Genomic DNA, 10,843 nt, shown 5'->3' with positions numbered 1-10,843 from the left:
CAATGAGTGCAATGCTTTTTTTAGGCCTCAGACATCATTGCATCAAATGCTGAGCTACCTCTGAAGTAAACCATTACAAGTGACAGAAAAATTTAGCTAAACAATCATGTTGAATGAACATATGATTATCATTATAATATGTATGTCTTGTCTATGAAAAGCTGCTACTTGTATTTAATAAAATTGTATTTTTGTTCTGCTAGACAAGATATGCTATGCATGATCTAAACACTTACATTAGTTTTAGTTCTGATAGTTCACCTCTGATTAGATGTGCTACTGGTGTTGTAATGTTCAATGCATTACTCATCTTGTCTAAAAAGCACTTTTTATCAGACAAGCATCACAGCTGATATTATTTCCTGCTGCAGGGATGGTCAAATTGTCCAAACGTATTCTGCCCACAGAATAGCCTACTATGAAAACAATACTCAACAATAAATATGGTCTGTAATTAAACACAGCTTCTATATCTACAAATTTCCATAGCAACAACCAATCTGAAGAAAACAGCATTTCACAGCTGTACTATGGCTGAGACATAACAGCAAGCCTAATCAATGTTTACATTGCTGCGTGTTTCTTCAACATCTTTTCTTTGTTCTTTTGATGATCTGATGGGGAAGTCGTGGCCTAATGGTTAGAGAGTCGGGCTCGTAATCGAAAGGTTGCGAGTTCGAGCCCCCGGCCGGCAGGAATTGTAGGTGGGGGGAGGGAATGTCCAGCGCTCTCTCCACCCTCAATACCACGACTGAGGTGCCCTTGAGCAAGGCACCGAACCCCCAACTGCTCCCCGGGCGCTGCAGCATGGCTGCCCACTGCTCCGGGTGTGTGTGTGTGTGTGTGTGTGTGTGTGTGTGTGTGTGTGTGTGTGTGTGTGTGTGTGTGTGTGTGTGTGTGTGTGTGTGTGTGTGTGTGTGTGTGTGTGTGTGTGTGTGTGTGTGCGCGCATTTGTTCACTACTCACTGCTGTGTGTGTGCACTTGGATGGGTTAAACGCAGAGCACCAATTTCGAGTATGGGTCACCATACTTGACAACACGTCACGACTAAACCAGCTGACGCTATGTGCAGATTATGAAAATAATATTCATAGATAAGAACGTGGTCAGAAGAATGAGTGATGTATGAGTCATAAAAACAGACTTGTGAATGTAGATATTGATTGTGAAAAGTTTGTGTCATTTGACCATATTAATATTGTATGACAATGATGACTTAGTCATATCGATTATTGTAATACATTTTAAAATGTGTTAATGTGTCAAATAAAACGCAATACACAATACAAAACACAAAAGTTGCTTACCTCAGTTTGATTTATTTATTTAAAAAGTCTCACTTTAAAAACGTTTGGAATGGCTCCATCTAGTGGATGTCTTTTGAATAAAAACATAAGATACAAATAGTCGTGCATTTTTATTTGATTAGAATCCTTTGAGATGTAATGAAATACATTACTTTCTCAGTGTTTCTTCATTTGTCAGATTTATTCATCGTTATATCTAGAATTCTACTTATCTGTGTAACATAGCACACACAATATACCCATTCTCTGTGTTTCTCATGGGGGTCAGGGTGCTGGTATAAAGCATTTTGAACCACTAAATAAATCAATAAACTAATGCATTACACATGAAAAAATATCAGTTTTTTTTTGTTTTTAGGATCGCCCACTGCTGATAGAGAAAACTGATGTTTATATAGCCACTGATATAGGCCTATATATCAGTATGACTGTCAGTGATTCATATTTTAAATGCCCAGGGAAGGAAAGTGGCTCACTTCCTGTTTTCACTGAATTGACTAAAATTATAAATAAGATACAATGCATATGGGAGAACTACAATCTGATCAATAATTACAGCTGTACTGTACTCCCATATCCCCAGACTCCAAGGCCAGGGTACAGAGGTTCATTGAATTTAGCTTGAACCTTGTGCAAGAGCTTCATGGTGTCAGACACACTGTAAAATGCCACTGTTCCAGCCTCGTAATCTACATACACCCCTATCCTGGAGGAATCGGGGACAGGTATAGTTGTGCTTTTGCTGTTATGTACAAAAGAGTACTTGGATTCAGAGCAGTACAAACTCCAAGACTTGTCATTCCCCCCAAAGCTGCCACCGTTGTCATTTCCTTTCCTCAGAATCCCCCTGTAAGTCACAGCAATGTCTATTTCTGTGCCACTCCAGTCCACTTCCCAGTAGTAGCGACCACCGGCCAGACCCTCCTTACACAGCACCTGCTGCCAGTATTCGAAGCGATTGGGATGCTCCGGGTATGACTTTGGCTCATTGCTCATCCGCACAACTGTGTTTCTGTCTGACAGGTGCAGGTTTGGATGGGCTGTTGAAGGATCCATTGAGAGCTGACAGGAATCTAGTTCGAGAAAGGGTGTTGTTAAATTAATCAGCATAAACAAATGTGTTTATGTAGCACATTGTCTTACTATTGATTATATTGATTTTAAACTTACATTCTAAAAACTCCTCCCTTTTTGCAGGGTCCAGAGTCTGGAGAATTTTAACCTCCTTCACTGCAGATGAAAAGCATATATGTGTAAATGTATTATATAATATATATATATATATATATATATATATTTACACTACCGTTCAAGAGTTTGGGGTCAGTAAGAATACTTTTATCTTCACATAAAAAAAAAAAAAAATATATATATATATATATATATATATATATATACTTTTTTTAAAAAGCCAGTAAAGAGGGTAAAGATTTTACAAAAAGTTATATTCCAAATAAATGCAGTCCTTTTAAATTTCTTATTGTTCAAATAATAATAATAAAAAAACCACTATATCATGGTTTCCACAAAATACTACCAATTAATAATTAACTGTTTTCAACACTGATAATAATGAAATGCTTTTGAACAGCAAATCAGCATATTAGAATGATTTCTGAAGGATCATGTGACACTGAAAACTGGAATAATGACTGCTGAAAATTTCAGCTTTGACATTACAGGAATAAATTACATTTCAAAATATATTAAAATAGAAAACAGTTTATTTATAAATTTATAATAGAGGATTTTAAACACCTGCTGATGAGATTTTGTTCAGTTCTTCTTTGCTTATATCTTCTATTTGCACTTTCAGGTCAAAGATGGCTTTCTTTGTATTGTCAAAAGTGTGATGAGGGGCTAATGTCACCTTGGACAAGTCTTCATATCCAGAAGGAGCAGAAAGAGACTGCCAGCTCTAGAAGAAAATAAGCAGTTATTTAAAGAACTGTTTAGTAAAACTGCAAATGCCTTGTGGGCCACAGTGCTTTTCAACAATACCTGTAAGAAATGAATATGATCGTCAGATTGGGACAGCTGCTCCAGATCAGTATGTTTCTTTCTCAGTAATGTAATCTCCTCCTCCAGCCGGGCCAGGTGTCCCTCTGCACGTGTCAGCAGAAGGGTTTCCTGGGCTCGGATCATCTCCTTCACTTCTCCATGCCTCCTCTCTAGTGCCCGCAGCATTTCAGCAAAAATGCGCTCATTTTCATCTAGTAGACTCTGAGATGAATGCTATAATGAGAAAAACACCATTCTTTTACCAGTCAAATGTTTCCTCACATTTAAGACATGGAACAGGTGAAACAGAAGAACCTTTTGGGGTTCCCTATAAAGAACCTTTTAGTGAACAGTTCTTAAAAGAGCCATATATTTCTTACTGTGAAGAGCATTTTAATTATCTAAAGAACCTTTTTCCACAATAAAGAATCCTTTGTAGAATAGAAAGGTTCCATGGATGTTAAAGGTTCCATATGGAATCATTGATGCCAATAAAGATCCTTTATTTTTGAGAACACCTTATAATAAAGTTCAACTAACATTTGTTATCATGAACTAATAATTTACAGTATTTAACAATCATTTCATTTATAATCATACTATTCATGTTTAATTCATGTTTATTCATGATACTTTAATTAATGTTAATTTGTACATCCTAAAATGTTGAAAATGCATTTGTGGTGGAGGGATCCCCAAAGTTTTTTTTCAACAGAACCCATTTGACCAAAACGTTTTACTTGGAAAAATCCCCTGAGATTATAAAGCATTTTAAATAAATAAAAACACATTTGCATCCATCAACCCATTTGTTCACAGTTCTCAGTGTCGGTTAACAGTCAAATTACGTTTTTGGTTTTTGTAAATATTCTATTTTTATGAATTGTTTTAAATTTAATTTTTATGATTTAATTAATTATTAGCTTTTCATTAACTCACAAGGTCCCTGCAGTTTCCTCACAAACCCCAATTTGGGAAACCCTGACCTAATGCATTAAATGACAACAAATTAAACCTCAATATAGCAGCAGTTTATGTAACATAAGCAATTAACTAACATAATAGATATGAACAGAAATTTCTTCCCAATCAATTTCTAAATTCCTCACTTTTAGGGATGCCACTGCCTGCCTGAGATCTTGCCATTTCTTTATCCTTTCTTCAATTTTCTGCTGTGAAGCCATCAGTTTAGACCCAAGCTGTTTCTGTTAAAAAAAAAAAAAAAAAAATCACATTTGTGAGACATTGGCTGGTTGATCCTCTCATTGTAAGAAAGCACTGAATTTATTAACAATCATGATTTAGTTGCATTGAGTAGCATAGCCACTATACACTTCCTCATGGCAGTCAATGTACTCTCAGCTGATAAGCTCACCTGCTTTTCTGTCCTTTCAGCAGCTGCTGAAACAATATCATGTTTTTTGTGTTCCTCCATGATACACAAAACACAAACGCATGCTTGGTCAGAACGGCAGAAAACCTCCAAAAGTTTATCATGTTCCGCACAGATCTTCTCACGCAGTTGCCCTGTTGCTGCCACCAGTTTGTGCTTCATGAGAGCTGGATACTCATAATGAGCCTGGAGATGCGTCTCACAAAATGAGGTTAAGCATGTCAGACATGACTTCACTGCTTTGTTCTTCTTAGCCAGACAAAAATCACACAGCACTTCTCTAGAGCTGGTCCGGCTGCTGGAGCTGCTGTATCTTCCAGACCGCCGGGGTTTTTCCAGAGTGCTGTAACGGCTTTGGTTTGCTGTACTGCTCCGAGACATGTTCAAACTCTCTTGGCATCATCCAAAGACAAGCGGTAAAATGTAGTTTCAATGAAACTGTACCGACACATCCATTATATAGAGGAATGTGAAGCATGTGTGATAAACCAGTTTACCAGGTTATAGGGTGACACCTCCTTGATAGGTGTGACAGCTGAAGTCAGAACAAAGAGAAAAGCAAATATGTGAATTTTGTAAAATAAACATTGGAAACATATTTTACACACACACGGCCATTATCCATAATGAGGAGTAAAAGACTGCGGTTTCAGCTGTAAACATTTTATGATATCAATAAAAGTGTAAGTTTCCTCTAGTGAAAACTTGATAAACAATGAAAACTTGATTTCTCTATATAAACTGTTGACTGTTGCAACACTGAAAAAAGTACACTTCAATTCATTTCCACATGCAACAGCTTAAAAGTAATAAACAAACACACACACACACACACATATATGCAGTATAATACAGACATCAGTGCTCACAGAAAATTTAAGTAAATACTTCACAATTATAATCATATCATCGATATAATGTACATGACATATGAAAGCCCAAAAATATAGATGATTAAATATTGTTTTATTTACGTTCTTATATGAACTATGATCTAAGTTCAGAGAGAGAGAGAGAGAGAGACAGAGAGAGGGAGCTGTGAAACTCCTAATGCGTAATCAAGTGGAAATTCAGCTACAGGGTCATCATGCACAAAATGAGGAACTTTACAGTTGCTATTTCTAGAATATTACTTAATAAATCCACACATCAATGTTTCCAGTAACACTTTTATGAGAAGTGAGGCTTGAATTTATTTCACCGCAAAAAAACAAAAAAAAACAATAATGTATAATATAGTTCTGTTTACACTGTATTTTCACTTATTAATGTGTGCGTGCATGCAACTTCACTTCTCACCTTTGTTTCAAGAGAGACATGCATGCCAAGAGGAGCTGAAAGCTCTCTGTGTGCAGGATCCACAACAAATGGAGCATTACAGACAGTTTGCCTTGTGAAAAATGACTGAAGTAAAATCTAATAAATACACTTTAGATTATTTGTTTAAACTGAAGCATAAGTTTATTTGATTTTAAATTACACACATTCACATACATCTATGTCCAGATTAATGATCTAAAATAGCTTTCCTGAGGCGTATCCAGAATCTCATGTTGCTCAAAGGGTCTCTTCTCCACTTTAGGTACGTGTTCTTTTTCAGATGCTTATGAAGTCCTAACACTTTCTTAGTCTTTCTCTCTTCCACATCTTCCAGAATGATGATGATGATGATGTTGGCATTGCGTTCCATCATAAAGCGAGACTGAGCTAATTCAAACTCAAAGCGACACGAGGAACTATCAATGAAGTGTTGAGACACAACCACAATGATTTTACGACTGCCCATTATTCCTTCATCGATAATGTTCGAGGCGATGGACTTCCCTGCTTGAAAGTCCCGCATATGAAGGCAAAGCTGAATAGGTGGAACACCGTTCTCCAGATTCTCCATCAGTTCATTCATGACCCAGACTTCTTCATGGCTGGAGAAAATCACAAATGCGTCATAGGAACAAGCTTGTTGACCAGGTGATCTATAGCCTCTCAGTAGAATACAGCAATACTGAAGATAAAACTGGAACCTATCAACCAAGAATGAAAAAAGAAATACTACTGTAACAAAACATACAGATAAAAGAATTGTGAGTCTTTTCTTGTGCACACAGCTGTCAATTTCAAAGTCTGTTGCTCTAAAATCTGAGGTTTTACAGAAAATATTTTCTGGTTGCTTCAAAAATTTCTGATTTTGTATAATCCACCAAATAAAATCTGTCTGGGAGCAGGAGCAATCGATGGGGTTAGAGGACAAATCAAACTCCGAAAGGTTTGTGAGCAACGTTTGGAGAACATGAAGTGGGATGCTAGTAATGCTGTTTTTATCGACATAAAGTGATGTTAATTGTTTCAGGTTTGGGAGGGCCAGAAAATCCAAAATCATCAATTTGTTTTGACTTAAATATAAATTCCGTATTTTCTGGGTGCCAATAAATGATCTCCTGGAGATTTTATCAATGCCACAGTGTGAGACGTCAAGAACCTCCAAACCTGTTAGATTTTGCAAGAGGTAACTCAGTGCATCACCATGAAAACTGTTTCCCGCCATTTTAAGCACAGTCAAATTATTCAGGTCCTGAAAAATAATTTGTCTTGTGAAAGTAACACTTGTGTAAGATATATCCAAATACTTTACATTTTTCAGACCATGTAAAAATCCAAAGTAAAAAACTACTAGTTTTGTACGGTGGAGGTCCAACACGTCTAATCCAGAAAATGGCTTATCTGCCATCCCATTGGGAACAGCAGTCCTTCAAAATCAAAAAGTTTCCACTCAAATCTACAAATTGAAGAAGAGGCAAATCACTAATGCCATTAAAGGTCATGGGCATATTATTCCTCACCACTAGTTTTTCTAAGCTAGGTATGTGTGAAATCAACGGTACAGCAGATAATGAAGTGGGGCCTAAATACAGTTCTTGAAGACGATGAAATAGAATATATTTCATGCTTTTAATATATCCTCTTTTCAATGTGATTTTTGTCGCATTGATCATACAGCGGAACAAGTGCATTTCAGAGTCAGAAAATTCTTTCTGAACAAAATATATTTCATTGAAATGAATTGAGCAAAGACCATCAAGATAACTTCCATCTGACACCTTGACTTTCCATTGCATTCTGTAACTTCCTATGAACAACTTATCCACACTGAGACCAGTAAGCGCTTCTAGACACTCCTTTTGTGCATTTAATGAAACAAAGGCAGATTGTATGTGAAACTCCTTGAGATAAATGTCTTTGAAAGCTCCTGGTTCAATGTGTAATAATGGATTCCTAGAGAGGATCAAAGTCATGTTTCTGCCGATCTCTCGCAACACAACTGTGTCATCGGTTTTGATGATGGATATATTATTGGCATGTAGATCAAGTAAACTGAAGTCTTTGAAGGTGCTCATAAATGGAGGGAGAGACATGGACTGAATGATATTTGTCCCGACTCCAAGCTCCCGCAGCTTGGTTAGGTTATTTATTTGAAGCTTTAATGATGAGAGACCAACATCCACAAGAACTAGTGTTTGTAGATTATGTAAAAAATTCAAACATCCAGGCCCAAAATATGTAATAGGATTTCCAGTGAGAATCAAAGTAGTCAAATTCGTCACATTGTAGAAAGTATCATTATCAATGTGCTTAATGTGGCATCTGAAAGGCAAAAAGATAAAAAATTTGGCTTATATTTAAAAATAATAGCTAACGTGTTTAAATTGTAACACATAACGATTCATGATTGTTAATTCACCTCGTGAGATCCAAGACTTGCAAATTGACCAATACAGGAAATGCACACTTATGTAAAGAGCTCAAGAAATTGAAACTGAAATCCAGAGACATCACAGTGAAGGGAAGACTGCTGGGAATATGAGTCAAATTTCTCCCAGAACATGAGTACTCCATATTCTTGATTATCTAGAAATGAAAGAAAGACACAGGAAAGGCCCTTTTTTTATTTTTACTAACTTACTTTTATATTAACTTTTGGCATTTTTGATTTTTTATTAACCTTTGTTCTCTCTGAAAGACACCAAGACATGTTTACGTTTCTATTCTATTCGTATAAAACCAATAAATCATAAACAGTCTCTCAGGACGAACTGTTTCAGATTCTCCCTCTGTTCACATCACTGAGGGGAAAAAGTCCCGCGCCCATTTGTGACGCTGTGCCCGGACTATTCTCCGTAGTCTTCTGAGGTCAGATTTGGTAGCTGAGCTGAACCAGACAGTTATTGAGGTGCAGAGGATGGATTCAATGATGGCAGAGTAGAACTGTTTCAGCAGCTGGCGAAGAAAGTATAACCTCTGCTGGGCCTTTCTGACAATGGAGTCTATGTGAATATCCCACTTCAGGTCCTGAGAGATGATGGTGCCCAGGAATCTGAATGACTCCACTGCAGTCACAGTGCTGTTCATGATGGTGAGTGGGGGAGAGCAGGGGGGTTTCTCCTGAAGTCAACAATCAGCTCCACAGTTTTGAGCGTGTTAAGCTCCAGGTTGTTAAGAGTGCACCAGACAGCCAGCTCCTTAACCTCCTGTCTGTAAGCAGACTCGTCACCGTCCTGGATGAGGCCGATCAGTTTGGTGTCGTCTGCAAACTTCAGGAGCTTGACAGAGGGGTCTTTAGATGTGCAGTCGTTGGTGTAGAGGGAGAAGAGCAGTGGGGAGAGTACGCAGCCCTGAGGAGCTCCAGTGCTGATGGTACGAGTGCTCGATGTGAATTTACCAAGCTTTACTAACTGCTGTCTGTCTGTCAGGAAGACGGTGATCCACTGACAGACGGAGGTGGGGACAGAGAGCTGGGTTAGTTTATTCTGAAGGGTTTCCGTGATGATGGTGTTAAAAGCGGAGCTGAAGTCCACAAGCAGGATCCTCACATAAGTCCCTGGTTTGTCCAGATGTTGCAGTATGCAATGCAGTCCCATGTTGACTGCATCATCCACAGACCTGTTTGCTCTGTAGGCAAACTGCAGGGGGTCCAGTAAGTGTCCAGTGATGTCCTTCAGATGAGCCAGAACCAGTCTTTCAAATGATTTCATGGCTACAGATATTAGAGCCACAAGTCTGTAGTCGTTAAGTCCTGTTATCTTGGGTTTCTTTGGGACGGGGATGATGATGGAGCGTTTGAAGCATGAGGGGACTTCACACAGCTCCAGTGATCTATTGAAGATCTGTGTGAAGATGGGGGTCAGCTGGTCAGCACAGATTTTTAGGCAGGCTGATGACACACCGCCTGGGCCTGGTGCTTTCCTTCTTTTGTTCTTCCTGAAGACCTGGAACACATCTTCTTCGCTGATTTGAATTGTAGGTGTGGGGGAGAGGAGGGTTGCTGGAGATGTTAATGGTTGTGTGGAGAGGTGCTCAGGGCGGGTGTGGGGTGATATTTCAAAACGACAATAAAACTCGTTCAAGTTGTCTGCCAGTTGTTGATTCTCCAGAGTGCTGGGGGATGGTGTCTTGTAACTGGTGGTATCCTTCATTCTTTTCCAAACTGAAGCAGGATCACTGGAAGAAAATTTTTCCCTTACAACCAAAAACACAGTTCTTAAAGAGACATTCTTCTCAAAAAAGTCCTGTGCAGTGCTGCCGAATGAAGCATGTTGATGGGCGCACTCTTGCTCTGGATGCTGTGTGTGCGCTCTTCCGGGAGAAATGCCCATACAAGAAGTTCCACCCTTCATAACGTCATGAAGAGCCATGCTTGAAAAAACTTTCCAAAACTTGTGTATGATCCCAGAAGGAGTGTATTTGACACAGAAATACCTCCATCAAACGTCCAAATTTGTTTCTTGAAACTTTGACCATGTTTAGAATGAGTATCCGACTTTTTAGCAGTGTAAATAACTCAGAATGTATGAAGTAGAACCCCCCCCCCCTTTTTTTTAAAGGTACATCTCTGCCACCTGCTGGACTGGAGTGTGGAGCATAATGGATAGGAAAGAGGACTAAATCCTATTGACCTATTGCTCTCAAATATGGTAATAGTGCATCATAAACTTTATATTGTTTTAGGGCATTGTTCAATATATATTTTAAGTGACACATTTTCATCACATCAGTGATATGAGACATCAAAGTAGGACCGTATAAGAGATTGGTTTCCTTTTGGTGAACTCTTGACCTGCTTTACTTCTAGCACAGAGAGATTTAAAC

General features: G+C 38.3%; 2 protein-coding genes across 2 annotated transcripts; both read right to left on the bottom strand.

Moving 5' to 3' along the window:
* Window positions 1–1,302: 1,302 nt before the first annotated feature.
* Window positions 1,303–5,159, bottom strand: LOC306882352 (tripartite motif-containing protein 16-like). The gene is made up of 6 exons (XM_079436906.1): window positions 4,685–5,159; window positions 4,419–4,514; window positions 3,310–3,543; window positions 3,067–3,226; window positions 2,479–2,538; window positions 1,303–2,381 (listed from the first exon to the last, which is right to left on the bottom strand). The coding sequence occupies exons 1-6, from the start codon at window positions 5,081–5,083 to the stop codon at window positions 1,861–1,863; spliced, it is 1,470 nt and encodes a 489-aa protein (XP_079293032.1). The 5' UTR covers window positions 5,084–5,159; the 3' UTR covers window positions 1,303–1,860.
* Window positions 5,160–7,416: 2,257 nt separating this feature from the next.
* Window positions 7,417–10,335, bottom strand: LOC306882164 (toll-like receptor 4; the record flags this gene model as incomplete). The annotated part of the gene is made up of 2 exons (XM_079436642.1): window positions 8,736–10,335; window positions 7,417–8,438 (listed from the first exon to the last, which is right to left on the bottom strand). Exon 2 carries the CDS (start codon window positions 8,110–8,112, stop codon window positions 7,417–7,419), a length of 696 nt encoding a protein of 231 aa, XP_079292768.1. The 5' UTR covers window positions 8,113–8,438; window positions 8,736–10,335.
* Between the last annotated feature and the right edge of the window lie 508 nt (window positions 10,336–10,843).

Source organism: Barbus barbus, assembly GCF_936440315.1.
Source record: "Barbus barbus genome assembly, chromosome: 16".
Taxonomy (NCBI): domain Eukaryota; kingdom Metazoa; phylum Chordata; class Actinopteri; order Cypriniformes; family Cyprinidae; genus Barbus; species Barbus barbus.
This window is presented reverse-complemented; position numbering and strand designations above follow the sequence as displayed.

Coding starts and splice junctions, on each gene's coding strand:
- LOC306882352 (XM_079436906.1), bottom strand. CDS start 5,083: ATGTCTCGGAGCAGTACAGCAAACCAAAGCCGTTACAGCACTCTGGAA. Junction 4,515..4,684: donor CTGAAAGGACAGAAAAGCAG/GTGAGCTTATCA, acceptor TTTTTTTAACAG/AAACAGCTTGGGTCTAAACT. Junction 2,382..2,478: donor AAGGGAGGAGTTTTTAGAAT/GTAAGTTTAAAA, acceptor TTCTCGAACTAG/ATTCCTGTCAGCTCTCAATG.